The sequence below is a fragment of the Gallus gallus genome (genome assembly GCF_016699485.2).
Source record: "Gallus gallus isolate bGalGal1 chromosome 37 unlocalized genomic scaffold, bGalGal1.mat.broiler.GRCg7b 37_unloc3, whole genome shotgun sequence".
NCBI classification, from domain to species: Eukaryota; Metazoa; Chordata; class Aves; order Galliformes; family Phasianidae; genus Gallus; species Gallus gallus.
Genome location: NW_024095969.1, coordinates 35798 through 53977, shown reverse-complemented (window position 1 = coordinate 53977; position 18180 = coordinate 35798). Strand labels below are relative to the sequence as shown.

At 54.4% G+C, this 18180-nt stretch overlaps 1 protein-coding gene across 5 annotated transcripts; it reads right to left on the bottom strand.

Annotated features, from left to right (window-relative positions):
- Positions 1-21: 21 nt before the first annotated feature.
- LOC107049816 (coiled-coil domain-containing protein 81-like) lies at positions 22-17682 on the bottom strand. Of its 5 annotated transcripts, XR_005843426.2 has the most exons (9): positions 17295-17682; positions 16712-16865; positions 16254-16510; positions 16013-16098; positions 15531-15655; positions 14899-15010; positions 4313-4558; positions 3872-4090; positions 1831-3229 (listed from the first exon to the last, which is right to left on the bottom strand). XR_005843426.2 is itself a non-coding variant. In XM_040656908.2 (8 exons), exons 1-8 carry the CDS (start codon positions 17637-17639, stop codon positions 14069-14071), a joined length of 1446 nt encoding a protein of 481 aa, XP_040512842.1. In that variant the 5' UTR covers positions 17640-17682; the 3' UTR covers positions 13807-14068. The 5 variants fall into 5 exon arrangements, 3 of the variants coding, with proteins under 3 accessions (XP_040512843.1, XP_040512842.1, XP_025002289.2); XR_005843425.2 differs by having other exon boundaries at positions 22-4090; XM_040656908.2 differs by lacking the exons at positions 1831-3229; positions 3872-4090; positions 4313-4558 and adding an exon at positions 13807-14591 and having other exon boundaries at positions 17295-17356; positions 17513-17682.
- Positions 17683-18180: the final 498 nt, after the last annotated feature.

Genomic DNA, 18180 nt, shown 5'->3' with positions numbered 1-18180 from the left:
GCTCAGCTCGGAGGGGAAGGCTGATCCGTCAGAGCCCCAGACGTGGAGGAGGAGGTGAGCCAGGCTCCAACCTGGGATGCCTCACACTGTCAGTGCCTGCAGGATCTGGGCTCTCTGGGAACTCAGGGCTGCCCTGGCCTCTGCACAAAGTGCTGGTGGTGCTGAGTGCCCCCAGGATTACCAGCAAGGGAAGAAAACAGAACATCACCAACCAGAAACTGGTTGGCAGAGTCTGTGTGCCAGCTGTGGGGTGCAGATTGCAGACAGTGCTGTTGTGCTGCTGTTAAAGCCTCATCCCAAACACAGCGATGCTCTGGGAGCCATGTGTCAGCACCAAGCCACCTGGGCTGTGTTCATGCAACAATCAGAGCTCCATCGGTATGCCTTCAACAGGTCTGTGCTGCCTGCCATCCCCTGGGGCTGCTGCCACATTTCTTCTAGACCATGCACTGCTGCCTGCTCCCCCAGCACCATGCCTCTGTGCTTGGAGAGGGGTAATTCTTGCTAACCTGCCGCCCTCAGTTCCTCTGCACCGACTTAAAGGCTTGTGGATGTGGTCAGGACACAAATGGGGGAAAGGAGCAGTGTTGCACTGTGGCTGACTGCACAGAGAGGAGGCAATCGCAGGAGTGCCCCAGGACCCTGTGCAGCATCAGCCCCATAAGCCCACAAATGGATGGATGCCAACGCCTGTCAGCAATCTGCCCTTCTGGTGCAAAAACTCACTTGCTCCTAGTAAATCTGAAGTCATGGCCTCTTACATCCATATTAGTCCCTAAAATTTCATAGTGAACGGACAAAGTAATGGGAAAGCCAGATATGAGGGACAGGGAAATGGTAGTGAGGGCAAGAGTGATTTAGGAGAAGGATGGGAGAACAGAGCCCACTGCCAGGCAGAGCCACCGGGGCCGGAGGAATGCAGAATAGCTGAAACCTTCAATCCCTTTTCTATTTCTGGAGTGTCTCACATGAGCAAGGCTGGGCTGTGCAGAGGGGCTGATGTGACACAGGCTCAGCCTCTGCAGGCAATAGGGTTTCCCTCCTGCTTCTGTGGGGTGCAAGGGGTGTCATGATGAAATATCTTTAAGGATAATATCTGGTAAGGACTTAGGGAGATGAGTTTGGTGGAATGAGGACTTTGCTCTCCCCTGGGCTCTCTACTTCTGATATCAGAGGAGCCAGCAGCAACTCATTCACCCAGCCATGGGGAGAAGGGAGGGGGCAGCAGGGTAACCAGAGCCCTTTGCACCTCATCAATCTCAGGCTGATGAATGGAGCAGATCTTTGGCTATGTGTGGAGGCATCAGGGAGGTGGGTCTCCTGCTGGAGCGATGGTGTATTGCTTCAAAAGTATTAGTAATGGAGAAAAGATGAGCGTGCCCCTTCCCCAGGGTGAAGGAACAGTGCTTGGGGCTTTGCCTCAGGGGCTGCTGCTTTTGGGTAATGTCCCTTGCATCGCTCCCAGCTCAACATGAGAACAGGGACAGAGGCACTGATCCTGTGACCAAAGGGCAGCACTGGTGGGAGGTGAAAGGTGCAATCTGAGCCCTGCTGTCCTTTGAGAGTGACCTGTCCAGCCCGGGGACAGCACAGTCGTACTCCGCCATCCGTCTATGCAGGGAGCAGGAGCATCTCCTCCTGGCCTTCAGCCCTGTATGAGGAGGGCCGGGGTGAGGCTTCAGCCTCCATCCAGCCAAAGCTCCCCTGGGAGCCATCAGTTGGAGCCTTCAGCATCAGAGGTATTTCTGGTCATTCCTTCCTACTGATGATTTATGTCCCGGCAGTGTTCAGCTACCCATTCTCTCCACCAGCATCTCCCTGGCAAGCTGAATGCTGTTCTTCACCTAAAACATGGAACACTGTTCCACCTAAAACACTCTCAGACTGTCCCAGCATGTCAGCATATGTGCAGGGAGAAGGATCAGGAGCTCTCATCTGCAGAATGGTGCATTTACTAGAGGTCTCGTGGTATCTGGAGAATTTATCTGCCAATTACTTCTAGAGAAATAGCAAAGAGTCACGCCGTACCTGGGCAGATAAGGGCAGAAGGGGGAAAAGAGAAGTGAGTTTTACTTGCACCTCAAATCTGCCGAACAAAAATTTCAGAGCCTGGAAATGTGACGGGGAGACAGAAATGAGTTTGCAGAGATGTTTCATTGCTGGGCTGCGCCCCATTGCCGAGCAGTGCCCCAACTCAGCTCACAGGAGGGCTCTGCAGCTCAGGCACTGAATTCTCACCCCGTGTGGCTGCAGGACAGGGCTGCCTTTCTGCTGCTCTGCACAGAGCACACATCCCCAGCCCGCTTCTCCTCTCTGAGCACACGGTTCTTGCAAGCAATTTCCAGCACTAAGGGGAGAAGACATCACTGCGATAGAGAAGACCGTTAGCAGCAAATTGCTCACTTCTCGTTCCTTTAAGGGTCGTGCTCTTCTTGCACTGCAGCAAAGGGATTTCCCTTCTCTTCACGAAGGAACTCTGAAATTTCTGTGCAGAGCTTCCTTTCGAATAATGAGGAACTTTGCTCCTCGAGATCCAGTATTCAGAAATAAACCAAAATTATGTGATATGAAACCTCCATTTCCACACAAACACTGTTTCCTCAATACCAGCAAAACCAGTGCTCTCTTTCCTCATCCTATGGTTATTTTGAGCCCGAATAGATGATTTACTAATTCACAATATAATAATCACACACGCAAAGCCACGCCACACGGAAACAAAATAGACCCTGAACCCTTCCCTGCATGGAATGAGGTCTCTTTGCCCAGGGCAGTTATTTCCCATAGACACAAAAAAGGTTTTTTAAGATTGTGTCCGCTCTGAAATGTCACACAGACCTTTTCCAAAGCAGAGGTAAAGTTCTGATTAAACGCTCTGGTTTGTTGTGAAGCAGTGGTGGATGCTGAGGCTGAACTGGCTGCTCAAAGAATGGTGTGCGGTCACTTCAGGGTTACTGGTGGCTGCCTCTTGTTTTGCTTGGCAGGAGCCTTGGCATCTGCCTCCTGTGTGATCTCTTACATTTTACTCCCAGTCCAGAGAGTCGCTTGTGAGCCTGGGGCAAGTGTCCTTGGGCTGGTTGGCACAGCAATGGCACAGAAGCACGGGGTGAGGTTCATGACACCCAGCTTCAGCCACGTGTAATGCACGAGTCTCCATCGGAGAGGCAGAGTGGTCCCTTTGGTGTTGGTGGAAGGAAATAACACACCAGAGGAGTGCATTCATCTCTTCCTGGAATGAGAGGACAAAGTGCCACATTGTCCTGCTAACTCCAACAGACCCCTGGAGGAGCAGCTCATGTCAGAAGCCTCCTACGTTTGGGTAGGGGAAGCTCACCCTCTAGGAAATCTGCTCTGGCAACAGGTTTTCCTTGACTGCCCTTCTCTTCCTGCATTTCCTTCCCATGCTCTGGCCTGACTCAACAAGCAGCTGCACTTGCACATAACACAGAATGGCGTTGCACTGCTATATTTAACTACAGATTCTTTAGAGATGCTGAACATTGACCTGCGCCTAACGCTTCAACACGCAAGAATAAATTAGCATTAAGGAAAAGCAAATTATTTTGCCTCCAAGAATCTGTTCTGTTAAATGCCCTGGAGAGGTATTAACTTAAGCTTGTTGCAATGCCCAAGCAATTTCTGTTGGCACTTTCCCAGCGTGGTGCACACAGCCGCACAGCTCCTGCTGCCTGCGTTGTGTCAGGGTCCCGGTGTGTGCATGGCAGCCCTGCTTCTCACAGGTGCATGGGGACCGTTCAGGTCATCCTGGTGGGTGCCCTGCTCGGAGCTGCCCTGAGAGCCATCCTTTGCTCTGCTATAGAGCACCGGGACGCTGCGTGGTGTGGGCACCTCCGTGCTCTTCCATCCGCACCTGCAGAGCTTCCTGAAGGCAGATCTGAATCTCTGCGACATCAGGCTGTAGATGATGGGGTTGATGGCACTGTTCAGGTAGATGCACATCCAGCAGAAGAGGAGGAACCAAATGTTGAGGTACGGGGGGGTCCTCAAAGGACTTCACCACCACCAGTGTGCGGTATGGCAGCCACAGAAGGGCAAAGAGGACCACCACGACAGCCAGCATCTTGGTCACCTGGTGAGTGGGGAGATGGAGAAGAGAAGGCGCCAGGTGAAGCTAAAGCTCCAGCAGAGCCTTCCCACCTGGAGGAACTGCAGACAGGTAATTCATAATATCACTCATACCTCTTTCAAACAGAATCACAAACCATGGGACTGTCTACTCCTCTCTGAATCTATTTTGTTTTTGATGCGGTCTTGCATAAGGAAAACCTTTAACTGATAGGTTTTCACCTACCGTCCAAGGGCCTTCCATCCAAGGCACTGGCACAGGCTGCCCAGGGAGGTGGGGGAATCACTGTCCCTGGAGATGCTCAAGAAACATGGAGATGTGACAGTGATGGACATGGTTAGTGAGCATGGTGGGGTAGGCTGGGGTTGGGTGTGATGATCTTAGCAGTCTTTCCAACCTTAGTGATTCTGTGGTTCTTCAGGACCAGCAGCCATCAGCCTGGAAATGAGTTGGAAATAATCATGGGAATTTCTGTGGCAGGGAAGAAAAAGAAAAGTGAAAATAGTGATAAATCAATGAGGAAATGAAGCTGTGAAGAAGTGTGATGCTGAGTTCTGGGGGTGCCAGGGGTATGTTGTAATAGGCGTGATCGGGGTCTCGGGATGTAACGTGTCAGGCTCCTCCCTATGTGTTAGGTACGTGCCACGTGTACCATCCAGTGGGCGTACACGAAGGGTTAAAAGATATAAAAGTGCTTGTTAGAACTTAATAAACGCCATTTTGCCGCTCATCATATTGGTGTCACCTCGGTATTTGGCCAAGCCGCAGGCTCCCCTAAGCAACGAACATCACGGTTGCCTGCGAAAGGCAACAAGTGGTGACCCCCGACGTGATGCTTAGGGGAATGAGTCGGCTGTCTGCTTGACGGGGCAGGAGCCCACCGCGGAGCGTTAGCACTTGCTGGGCGGTGGAAGCCGGGGGACAAGCCCGGGGACAGAGGGAATCTGCAGTCACCCCTCTGTCGGTGGAGGTCGCGGACGAGCGACAGATATACCCTCCGGAATCACGCCGGAGAAGAGCCTGGGATCCTGGTCTCAATCGGGAGGAGGATCGGGGGCGTCATGGAAGCCGTCATAAAGGTGATCGTTCATGCGTGTAAGATTTATAACGGGAAGCATGCTCCTTCTCAGAAGGAGATAGCTGCGGTCCTCTCGTTGCTTGAGAGGGAGGGGCTGTTAACATCGCCCCACGAGATTTATGACCACAGTAATTGGGATTCAATTACCGCTGCCTTATCCCAACGAGCAATGGTCACTCAAAAAGCAGCGGAATTTAAAACTTGGGGTTTGATTCTGGGAGGATTGAAGGCTGCGCGCGAGGAGAAACTTGCGGGCGAACAAGCCAGGGAGCTATTGGGGTTAGAGGTTGCGGGGCCGGGAGTGGGTCTCATTCCTCGTGCAGGTCCGGCTGGAGATAAGGCGGCGCCAGCCCCTACAACCCATCCTGCCACGATAGCTCTGGGAACAAAGAAGGACGAAGTTGCATCGAATTGTTCAAGCGTGGAGGCCACAACACCCCCACCTCCGTATCCCTCTCAAGGCTTATATCCTTCACTGAAGTCAGTCGGGGAGGGGGGGGGAAGGTCCTTAGAGGAATGTGGTAACATCTCCTGCAGGGCCGATAAGCAGGCTTCGGGGGAGGGTACGGCATTCCGAGGAGGTACAGCGCAACCCGTGTGTTGTGATAACGAGTGCAGCTCAGTCTGTTGCTGTAGCAACTTCCCCAACGGGGCGGACTGCACCATCCCGCCCTGCGGTGAATGCAGGGGCGGAGCCCCGTGGCCAACGTCCCAGGGGTCCACCCCTGAGGGGTGCAGTCCCACAGCACCCACCCCGTGGGCTCCGCCCACGCTCACTGATTGGGCCCGGGTGAGGGAGGACTTACGAGCAGCCGACCCAGCACGGCCGCCGCTAGCCCTTCCAGTCATAGTCAAGACAGAGGGCCCGGCGTGGGTCCCTCTAGATTCTAAAGCAATAACCCGCCTTTCTGAAATTGTAAAAACAAAGGGGCTGCGTTCCCCAGTAACAATGGCGGCGGTAGAGGCCCTCATGGCCTCTAGCCTACTGCCGTACGATGTGATCAGCCTCATGCATGTGATCCTTGAACCGGTTCAGTACACCCTGTGGTATGATGCTTGGAATACACAGTTGCAAGCAGTGGTGGCGGCTGCCACCCGAGATGCCCGACACCCAGCCAATGGTCAGGGTCGAGGGGATAGGACTACATTAGCGCGTCTCCAGGGTGTAGCGGACGGCATGGTGGGATCTCCGGAAGGCCAGCTTAGGCTGTTGAGACCGGGAGAGTTAGCAGCAGTCACAACTGCGGCCCTACAGGCCCTTCGGGAGCTGGCTCGAGTTACAGAGCCTACTCTCCCGTGGGCGGATATCAAACAAGGCCCTTCAGAGCCTTTTGCCGAATTTGCAAACCACTTGATTCGTGCAGTTGAGGGGTCCGATCTTCCAGAGCCGGCCCAAGGTCCTGTTATCATTGATTGCCTTAAGCAAAAATCGCTCCCGGACATACAGCAAATTATTAGGGCAGCCCCAGGCAACTTAACAACCCCAGGGGAACTTATCAAATATGTGCTTGACCATCAGCGCGCTACTCCGTTAACAAATGAGGGCTTAGCCGCAGCCCTCCAGCTCGCAGTACAGGCAGCTGCACGCCCCAAGGACGGGGGAGGGAAAGGTGTCTGTTATAAGTGCGGACAACCCGGACACTTTAGGACCAACTGTCTGAATAAAGGTGGCTCAAAAACAGACACAGACAAAAAATGCCAGTGGTGTGGTGGGGCGGGCCACACGGCGCGTAACTGCAGGAAGATCAAGGAAGCGATGCAGGGAAACGGCCAAGGGAGGGCGCCTCGGGCCCAGGGCACCTTCCCAAATCAGAGCAATGGGCCAAGGAGAACATGCCCACCGTGGCATTAGCCATGGGATTGGGGGACCGTCCACTAGTTAAGGTGATAATGTCATATGCAGGTCTGTGGCCCCAAAAAGAGGGACCTCGAACCACGCTTTTTACGGCTTTGCTAGATTCTGGTGCGGACGTTACAGTGATTGCGGAGGCCGATTGGCCGACGAACTGGCCACTCACCTCGCATTGGCAGCATATTGGGGGAGTGGGAGGCACAGTCCCAACAAAAGGGGCTGCAGAGAAAGTGGAGATCGCTATCATTGATAGGAGTGGGACGATGGAGGCACCGGTGTTGGTGCAACCCCTCGTGGCACCGGTGGAAGGATCAATCTTAGGGCGTGATTTTCTCACGTCCTTGGGAGTTCGACTCACAAATTTATACTAAGGGCCACTGTGTACCACCTTGCGCTGCATTTTGCCATCCCATTACGCTGGAAACGGGAAGCGTCTCCCGTTTGGGTGGATCAGTGGCCCCTTCCAACTGATAAATTAGCAGCACTGACGCAGCTGGTCTCCAGGGAACTGGAGGCAGGACACATTGAACCGTCACTTAGTAGGTGGAACACGCCCATCTTTGTTATCCGGAAACCATCGGGGTCCTTCCGTTTATTGCATGATCTTCGGGCTGTTAATGCACAGCTCGTCCAGTTCGGTCCCGTTCAGCAAGGCGGTCCATCACTTGCAGCCGTTCCCAGGGGATGGCCCCTTGTGGTCATTGACCTTAAGGATAGTTTTTTCTCCATCCCTTTGGCAGAACAGGACCGGGAGGCTTTTGCATTCACAGTCCCTGTACGGAATAACCAGGGCCCAGCTCAAAGGTTTCAATGGAAGGTTCTCCCTCAGGGAATGGCCTGTTCACCTACTATTTGTCAGCTTGTGGTGAATACAATTATCGCGCCAGTGAGACGCGACATGCCAGACTGCCAGATTGTCCATTACATGGATGATCTTCTGCTTGCAGCTCCGACAGGTTCCCAACTACAAGCCCTAGAAGCACGGGTGTCAGGCGCGCTCACGGGTGCAGGTTTCACGATCTCCCAAGAAAAGGTACAACGAGGGCCAGGGATAGAATTCCTAGGATATAAGTTTAGATCATCCACAGTTATCCCCGAGGGCCTGGAGATTAAGCCTCACGTAACCAACCTGTGGGATGTTCAAAAACTGGTAGGAGCTATCCAGTGGGTCCGGGGAGCACTGGGTATTCCACCACGATTAATGAAGCCCTTTTATGACCAGCTGAAGGGCTCAGACCCACGGGAAAGGAGAGAGTGGACCCCAGAGATGGAAAATGCCTGGCGAGAAATACTATCACTGTGCTCAACAGCAAGTTTGTCCAGGTGGACACCGGGTATCCCCCTAGAGGGCGCTGTTACTCGCTGCCAGGATGGAGCCGTAGCTGTCATTGGTCATGCACTAGGCTCCTGTCCACAACCTCTGCGCTGGCTGTTCTCAGCACAGCCGGTGCGGGCATTTACCCCATGGGTGGAGCTTCTCTCCCTGCTACTTAGTAAGGCAAGGACATCTGCATTTAGGGATTTTGGAAAGGATTTGGATATAGTCCACCTGCCCAGGTTCTTCCGAGATTCACAGATCTTGCCTGACGAAATCCTCCTAGCCCTGCATGGGTTCGGAGGCAAGCTTAGGTATGCGGGTTCCCTTCCGATTTTCGAGCTGGCACGCCCGCTCCAGGTGTCACTCCGTCTTCGGGTTGTTGCTTCTCCCCTTGATGGTCCAACAGTATTTACGGATGCCTCTTCATTGACAGGTCAGGGGGCGGTTGTCTGGAAGAACCAGACGGGTGACTGGGAAATTAGAACATTTCAAGATCACGGTGTCAGTGTTCAGACGCTTGAGGCGCAGGCGGTAGCGATGGCACTGCTCCTCTGGCCAGACACCCCTTGCAATGTAGTCACTGACTCTGCTTTCATTGCAAAAATGTTACTACGAATGGGGCAGGAAGGACAACCCAATACTTCGATTGCCTTCCTCTTGGAGGAAGCATTGACGGCAAGGACAGCGCCCGCTGCTGTTCTTCATGTGCGAAGTCATTCAGACGTTCCGGGATTCTTTACAACTGGCAATGCCCTCGCTGACCAACACGCGGGGCACAAGGTTCTTACGGTGAGGGAGGCTAGAGACCTACATTCTACGCTACACCTAGGGGCTCGAGCACTGTCAAGGACATGTTCAATTCCTATGGCGGTGGCCCGGGAGGTGGTGCAGGCATGCCCTCACTGTAATTCAGCCCCTGCGCTTAGTGTGGGAGTGAACCCTAGGGGAATTGCACCTCTCGACGTCTGGCAGACGGACTTCACGCTGGAGCCTCGTCTGGCGCCAAGGTCTTGGCTTGTGGTTACTGTTGATACCGCGTCCACTGTCATTGTTGCTACCCAACATGGCCGCGCGAATTCTTCTGCAGCACAACATCACTGGTCGGTGTGCGTCGCGACATTAGGCCTACCGAGTCACATTAAGACAGACAATGGCTCCTGCTTCATCTCGCGCTCCACCAAGGAGTGGCTAGCGCGTTGGGGCATCACGCATAGTACAGGTATCCCTGGCAACTCGCAGGGCCAGGCTATTGTCGAAAGAGCGAATCGGCTCCTCAAGGAAAAGTTGCGTGTCCTTGGGGAGGGGGAAAATTACAGGGGAAAGATTCCAGTGAGCCAACAGGGAGAGCTGCTGGCTCGTGCGTTGTATGCATTAAACCATTTTGAACGGGGGGAGAATCACCGCACCCCTATGCAAAAGCACTGGCAACCGAGGATTATTGAAGAAGGACCACCGGTGAAGATTAAGATCGACAATGGGTTATGGGAATCAGGGTGGTCTATTTTAGTTTGGGGTAGAGGCTACGCAGCGGTCAAAAACAAAGAGTCGGGAAACATTATATGGGTTCCATCAAGGAAAGTTAAGCCAGAGTTTGGCCTCAAGTAACGAGAACTGAGCGTTTCTGTTGCAGGCGTGGCTACTGGGGAAGCCGAAGACCCCGACACCGGAGAAGCGGAAAAAAAACACTTATATGGGTGTGTGGACCACCGAAGACAGGCCAGGACACGGACCCGGCAACACAGCCGTTACTGCCCACACCGAGAAATTTGGTTCTACCTCTGCTAATGTATCTATGTTCTTTGCCAGGGGGTGGCACGGCTATTGACTTCTTGCTTTTAGCTCAAAGCCACGGATGTGAGGATGTCGAAGGGTTCTGTTGCTTCAACTTAAGTGATCACAGCGCATCGATCCATAAACAACTACAGTGGATGCAAGGCCACACACAGAAGATCAAGGTGCAGGCCAATCCCTTCGGTGAATGGTTGGAGGGTCTGTTTGGGGAATTAGAGCCGTGGCTAAAACAAATGCTTAAAACGCTTATCGTAGGTTTAGCAATATTCTTGGCTATTATGCTCTGTCTTCCATGCTTTGTTCAGCTTCTTAAGGCATGCTTAAGAAACTTCATAGAGGAAATCTCACGTCAGCAGTACATGTATCAGCGCATTCAGGAGCAATTATAGACGCACTTAGGAATAGAAATAGAGTTAGGATTTGCGTTCGCGTTGTTACGGGTCAGCTTTCTATGGCATGGGGAGGGGGAGATGTTGTAATAGGCGTGATCGGGGTCTCGGGATGTAACGTGTCAGGCTCCTCCCTATGTGTTAGGTACGTGCCACGTGTACCATCCAGTGGGCGTACACGAAGGGTTAAAAGATATAAAAGTGCTTGTTAGAACTTAATAAACGCCATTTTGCCGCTCATCATATTGGTGTCACCTCGGTATTTGGCCAAGCCGCAGGCTCCCCTAAGCAACGAACATCACAGTTGCCTGCGAAAGGCAACAGGGTAAATCTCACCTGCCTGGGGCATACAGGTTTGCTGTGCCCTCCCAGTGATGGGGCTCCTGGTACAGCACTGGGAGTAGATGAGGCTGCTTGGAGTCCTGCATGATTTCCTGACTTTGCTGACATGGGAGCTGCTCAGCTCATCAGCGTGGGTTAATTTAATTTACGGAGCAGTGGGGAAGCACTCCATCAATGTATTAGGAACAAGTAGATACTGAGAATGCAGAACTGAGCAGTAATCGCCCTCAGCTTGACTCAAAATGCTGAGGAAAAAGCTTTGTTTTTTTTCTCTACTGAAACTCCCATGATGTTAATTTCGACAGCCCTTTTTGGTAAGTGGCAATCAGCCCCCAGCAAACGCTCACAGAATACGTGCGTCCCCGAGGCGGAAAGTATGAGTAAACACCAACGCTGCACGCATATTGAGACAGTGGTGTTTCAAATGTCAAAAAGGGGTTGTGCAATGACTCCAGCCCTCCAAAGGGAAACGAGCACTTGGATCACACTCAGTCTTGCTGCTTTTCTTGGAGTGTTTTGTTGTTTTTTGTTTTGTTTTGTTTTGTTTTTTACTTAGTTACAAACAGCGTTGCCTTCCTGTAATGCTTTGAGTAGAAATTGTGCGTGGTGGCAGCAGAACTTTCCCTACCAGAAAGGAACTGTTGTTAGCTGAGGCCAAAATAGAGCTGTTCTGCTGCATGTGGTTCAATGGGGATGTGAGGATGCTTCCCAGAGTGAGATCTCACAGCGATACCATGAGTGCTCGGGCTGCTGCTTAGACTGCAGCATGTTCACTGCCTTTGGGGAAAGGTTGGTACAAGGTGCGCCAGAAGCTGGCCTCAGTGCTTATGGGTTGGTTGGTCACATTTTTATCTGTGGTTTATATCCAGAGAGCAAAGTTGATTTGAACAACCATGTGATAAAAGCTGAACTCTACAGCAAAACGCAAGCAGCTCCTCTGGTTAAGTGATGCCAAGAACGATTTCGCTTAGGACATAAATCCCCCCACACCGAGCAGTGCTCCTCCTGGGGGACGAGGGCAGGCTCTGCGCTTTGCCCATCCCATGCAGAGAGAGCTCCTTTTGAGGCTGAGACAGCTCTGACTTCTTGGCTGCTGTCACTCCTTGTTCGGGAGCACGAGAAAAGCGTGAAGTGTGAGCTGAGCTGTGCGCAGCGCTGACAAAGCCAGAGGGAGCGCACAGCGCGCCCTCGGGTTGAGAGGTGAGTTGGTTGCAGACCTTTCTGAGGCTGAACGCCACGTAGCATTGCACAGAACTGCTCATTTATCTGCTTTTCAGCCGTTGCGTCTCTCCAAATGCCTGCACGGTTGTTAGGAATCCCTCTAGCGGTCCGGAGCACGGAGGCGGCTGCAGCTCGGCTCCTGCAGGGGACGGACACCCCCTCTCCCCCCCCCACCTCCTCACCCCCCCGGCCGGTCCTCCTTCACACCCTCGCGGTTTGGAGCGTTTCCTATTAGAGCCGTTTCCGACGCCGTGTCCTCACTTCGGATGCTCAGGACAGGACCCTTCAGCTCCTGGTGACATTTTCAAGGGCTGTCAGCACTTCCCCGCAGTGTGACAGACAGGTGCCATCACCCGGCACGCCGCCTCTTCCCTCCCACCGCTGCCGCGGGTAATTAACGAGCCAAGAAGCTCCTAATTGGGAGCTGCCCATCAGAACAGCTCTGCCACAGTCGGGCAGGGTTTGCTGCTCCTGCCCCAGACCGAATCCCCGCTGTCGGAGCTCTGCCCTGTCCTGCTCTGCCGCTGTCATCTCTCATCTTCCGCATCTGCACCCTTCTGCTGTTCTTTTTCCCGTTATCTTCTCTCCTCCTTCTTCTTACTGCACTCCTCTTCTCTTCTGATCTTTCTTCCTTGTGCCCTCACACCTCTTCTTCATCTACACTCCTCTTCTGTTCTTCCTTTATTCTTCACCTGCTCTCTGGCACTGTTCTTCTTTTCACAGCACTGTCCGCTCTTCTCTACTGCTCTGTTCTTTCTCTGCTCTTCCTCTCTTCTCTCTTGCCTCTTTCCTCTCTTTCCACCTCCTGTACTTTTGCTCTACTTTTCATACTTCTCCTCTTCAGCTCCTCTCCACTTCTGCTGTTCGGTCTTACCTGCACCCACTCATCCCTTCTTCAGCTCTTCTCCCTGCCCGCTTGTTTTTCTTACCTTCATCCTCTCTTTTTCTTCTCCTCCTCTTCTGCTCTTCTTTCTTACCTGTGCCTGTTCTTCTCTGCTTTTGCTCTTGTCCTTCTTGGAGTCTGTCTTACCTTTATTCTCTCTTCTCCGCAAGACGGGAAGTTTTTGGAGTGGGTCCAGAGGAGGGCCACTAAGATGGTCAGAGGGCTGGAGCACCTCTCGTATGAGGAAAGGTGGAGGGAACTGGGATCGTTTAGCTTGGCGAAGAGAAGGCTCCATGGAGACCTCCTGGTGGCCTTCCAGTACTTAAAGGGAGCATCTAAGCAGGAGGGGGAATGGCCCAAGGAGGCTGTGGATGCTGCATCCCTGGAGGCATTCAAGGCCAGGCTGGATGTGGCACGGGGCATTTTGGTCTAGTGGCTGGCAGTACTGCACATAGCGGGGAGGGGGGTGGGAGGTGAAACTTGATGGTCACTGTGGTCCTTTTCAACGCACGCCATTGTATGATTCAGTGATTCTGTGATTCTTTATAGGACGCAATCTTCCACTTGGAAAGGGCCTCCCAAGGATCCCTGGTATCCTGTGAGAGCTCTGAGCTGCCACACCAATTTGAAGCTGACTTCATTTTTGGTCTTTCCCTTCAGCAGAAAAGCTCAGACAGCCGAGCCAAGCGAGACGCTGGATTTCCTTTGGCATCAAGGAAAGCATCGTGACATGTTCTGATGCCCTCTCACAATTCTTTCTCCCTCCACCAGCACCAGAGCTGGCGTCCAAAGACACAATGACACTGCCACAGGCATTGTGGAGATTTCTATGGGATAGGGCCCATGGTAAGGCTTTATTGACAGAGGGAGGGACAATGAAGATTGGATGTCAGGGAGAAGGTCTTTCCAGAGACGGTGGTGAGATGCTGGAAGCGGATGCCCAGAGAGCTTGTGGACGCCGCGTCCGTGGCAGTGTTGAAGGCCAGGTTGGATTGGGCACTCGGCAGCCTAGTCTAGGATTAGATATGATGCAGATGGGATTCAAGCATCTGTTTTGCAGCCAGCTCGAGTGGAGGTCTTGGAGCTCATGGGCGCCCCATGCCCGCATCAGCGTGGGTAGTGTGTGCCCTTCCTGCGCGGTGGGGCTTTGCTGTTTGGAGGCTGACGCTGAGGAGACTGTGTTTCTTCGTTTATTGGTGGCAGAAATCCAGCTCTGTCAGCAGAGGACTCCTGCGGCTGGCTGGCCTCAGCCTGAGATGTTGATGCTTCCATCTCCTCAGGTTCTTTCTGCCTGCTCTTCTTAGCCCTGCGCCTCAGAAGTCTGACTGAGTCGCATGCCAGAAGTGGCAGCCGGGATGGAGTGCCTTGCGATGCCTGCGACGGGCTGGACTGAGCCCTTGAGGAAGGTCTGGAATCGTTGCTGAAAGATTCGTTGGCTTTGGGCAACTTCAGCACCGCAGCCACACGATGGGCTTTTTCCGCTTCCCGTTCTTCCTCACGGAAGCTCACGTGTTTGGTTCCCGGGGCTTGGCCCAGGTCTTCTTGGCTGTCTGTTTCTGCCTGGCCCTGCAGCTGGCAGGTCAGCGGCTGCTTTTGGTCTTCAGGCACTCCAGGGATGGCTGGCAGCAGACTGAAAGGACAGAGCAGGAGGGGTCCGCCTGAGTGGGTGATGGTTTTGGGGCCGCGTCCTGCAAGCCGGAGCCAGGACCCTTGGCTGCAACGCAGCCTTCCCCACAGACAGCTCAGCGGCTGCCCCGTGGCTCTCCCCCGTGGGATCCAGAGAGGGGCCAGCCCTGTGAGCTGGGGGGCTCCTGGCGTCCCCATCCCAGCACTGTTGGGCAGCCAGAAACAGGGACCCTTTGGGGCTAGGGAATGGGCTCTCGTTGGCTCAGTCAATCACCCCCATGCACATCCCAAGCCAGAGCCTCCAGCCTCACCTGGACGTAGAGCTCTCCTTGCGCAGTAAGCTCCTTATCCTTCGGAGTTTTCCTCCATCTAGACTGTCCGAGCTCAAGCGTTTGATGAAAGTTGGCTTGCCAGCAAATCTCACTGGGATTGGGAAGGCAGAGGAGACTTACCGTCAACCCTTTGGCTCACTCACCAGGGGCGCTCAGGCCTGTTCCCAGAACATGCGAGAGGGCCGCTCTGCTCCCCCCACTGCTGACATCTGTGCCGCCCGCGGACCCTCCCTGAAACCATCTCTGGCCCCACTCCTCCTCTCTGCCATCTTGGGACTCTCTTTTGGGAGTGCATTAGTGACGCTGGCTTTGGGAAAGCGGAGCTGGGTGGTGACGATGAGCTGACAGGGTGACTTTTGGGGACCATATCCTTTTGTTGGGGGAGGGCGGGGCCTAAGGTGCCGAGGTGCTCCTGCCATAGCCAGGGATGGGGGCACGTCACAGCCAGCGCCTTGGTTTTGGAGAGGCCAACAATTCCTCGTGGGAAGAGGCCGTGCTGAGCTGGCGTGAAGCTTTGACGTAAGTCAGAGCCCTTGGCTGATGTTCAGCAAGGGATTTCCCATCTCAAGTTGGTGGCTTGTGCCCTGGAAAGGCGCTGGATGCTGCTTTACCTTTCTTGCCCTGGGCGAGAGGTGGCAAAGCCTCCTCTTCCTTTGGTTTCCCCTCCGCAGGGATGCCTCCTGAGGACCTGCGGGATATCCCAGGTGGTGGTTTGGGGACAAACTCCATTTGAAACCTGTACGCGAGGAGACGACAGTGAGCGGTGGGACGCAGCGCTCCACCAATCCTTGTTGCTCTCTCTGATTGCCTGCTGACAGGCCCATTTTCATGCTGCATGATGGCCACTGCTTTCTAAAGGCTTCAGCAGGGCCAGGCTGAGAGCAACCTGATGTGGCAGTAGGTGTCCCTGTTCCCTGCAGGGGAGTGGGACTAGGTGCCCTTTCCGGGTTCCTTCCAGCTCAAATGATGCGATGATTCTATGCCATATCCTCGTGGGCAGGGCAGGGACACCCATGGTCACAAGGAACAAATGCTACGGCATGAGAGCTGAGCAGCTGCAGCAAGCAGCAGCTACAGCCCCCAACATACTCACTTGGGAAAGACGACGAGGCAGCCAGAGAGTGCCAGGGAGGCCACCGGTGCCGCTCGGGACACCACCATGTCCAGCAGCCAGGGGGCCTGCAGGGGAGGAACAGGGAGGATGTGGGATGTCCTTGTGACGGCTGAGGCACTGGGCGCACAAGGAGCCCAAGGCAGGGAGGGCTGACGGCACCGCAGCACTTGCACGGCGCGAGCAGCTGGCCAGGTGCTGGTGGTAGAAAGCTACAGCTCACCTTGAGAAGAGCTTTCCTGAACTTCTCTTTCCCTGACAGCTTCTCAAGGAAGTCGTAATAGAATTTCATGTGGAAGGTCAGTCCATCGATGTGGAGCACTCCAATGTCCTTGAAGACAACGGCAACGTTCTCCCCATTCTTCAGGCAGCCAGAGAGCAGGGACACGGTGCTTTGGATGCAAGCCTGCGCTGTCTGCCAGGTCACAGAGGCAGCTGCAGCCACCTCGCTGCTCTTGAGCGGCTCCAGCTTCCTATGGGCTGAAAAATGGGAGGGACGGAGTTGATGATACGGTTGGTTTTCCGCAGTGCTTCCCTGGAACTGCTTCCTGTGGCCATCAGCCAGAACGGCCCCATGTTTGGCTGGGCTCCTCCGAGGGGGAGGTTTGCTTTGGAGAATGGAGGCGGTGGCCCTGTTGGCCCTGTGCGTGAAGCCAGCAAAGCTTTAATCCTCCCTCCTACCTGGCAGGGACTCCCTGCGGGGCTTGAGGTGGTGCACGGCTATGAGGTTTCCAGACAAGTGAAAGACGGGCCACCGCAGAGTCACGGTCCCGTCCTCAGTCCTGATGTCTCTGGAGATGGTGTCAAAGGATCCGAAGGTGGGAATCCAGACCCCCTACAAGTGGTAGAGAAAGGAAGGGTGGCAGGGTTATGGGCCGGCTGGCTGGAGGAAGAGCCCATGTAGCGGTCCAAGGCAGGGACGGAGCTCAGGAGCCCTCTCTCGCTGTTCAGAGGCACAAGCCAGGGCATCGGGAATGGCTTTGGGAAGGGGCTGCACAGTCCTCTCCTTCGCCTCTCCCTCCCAAATGCAGCACAGCAGTCAGGGCAGAAGCAGCCTGATGGGATCCAGAGGCTTCCCGCGAACGGGATCAGCCCTGAGACAGGACAGAGCCCAGCACAAGTGATCCTGCGGGATTTGCAGGAAGCCCATGGCATGCCCAGTAGAGACACGTGGGGTGATTTCCTGCTTTCTGTGGAGGGGAAGAGTGGGAGGAAGTCTTGGCTGAGGAGGACAGGGAGAGGAGGAACCCGGCAGCCAACCCACCTTCTGCACCAGGAGGTGCTCTTGTACGTAGGCGGCCACCGCATCCCAGACGGCAACTCGCTCTGGAGGGCAAAGGAAAAGCAGGTCACACTCTGCACCTGCCGCTTCCCGGCAGCCCTCCCGCTGCCAGGCGGGAGTGAGGTGGCAGATGGAAAGTGTCGTCTGCGTGCCAGGATTGGCTGCAGCAGCGCTCCTGTGGTGGCTGTGGAGCCGTGTACCTTCGGTGTCGGTGCAGGTGGGTATGGAGGCACGCCTCGCTGCGGGGCCATCCTCGCAGAAGCTCATCCTGTTCCGCCTCGTGCCAGCGGGTTGCTCCTTGTTGGCGCCAGCCATGCCGGAGCTCATCCCTTCAGGTGCGTCTGCTCTCTACCAGATGCTCCTTCAGGATGCAGGACCCACCAGCGTGCACCGCCTTCATACCCCTCCCGGGTGGCCGTGTCACAAACGTCGCCACGGCGACGCGGTGACAGCGTGGCCAGTGCTGGCCGCCGCCCATGATGACGCTGGCACCAGCAGCCTGCTGCCCACCCCGGGTGGCAGTGCTGGCACCTCTCTGTTTCCTCTCTCTTCTCTTCTTTGCTCTCCATGTTATGTGACTCGTTTTTCTTTCGTAGCCGTTGCCTGAATTGATCTTCAAGTTGTTGACACAGAAACAACTCCTGTTCCAAAGGACTCTACACGTAACGTTGAAGACCTGTTGCCAGAAGGTTTCTTAGTTTTGCCTGGCAGTTTTTTCCTTGATTCTTTGTTGGAACGCTCACTGAATTACCCGGCATTGATCCTCGACGTCATTGTGGTGACTGCGTCGCACCCGCAGCCCTAGCGGGCAGGGAGTGGTGTGTTTGGGGGATCTGCACCTGCACTCCCCTTCTGCTGTCCTTTCTTC

Bases quoted from the DNA above. Each gene is read 5' to 3' on its own strand.
- LOC107049816 (XM_025146521.3), bottom strand. From the start codon at position 17,639: ATGAGCTCCGGCATGGCTGGCGCCAACAAGGAGCAACCCGCTGGCACG. The intron at 16,099-16,253 runs GTGAGCTGTAGC...CCTCCCCTGCAG, and splicing joins TCAGGAAAGCTCTTCTCAAG to GCCCCCTGGCTGCTGGACAT. The intron at 15,656-16,012 runs GTGAGTATGTTG...CCTCGCGTACAG, and splicing joins TGCCTCGTCGTCTTTCCCAA to GTTTCAAATGGAGTTTGTCC.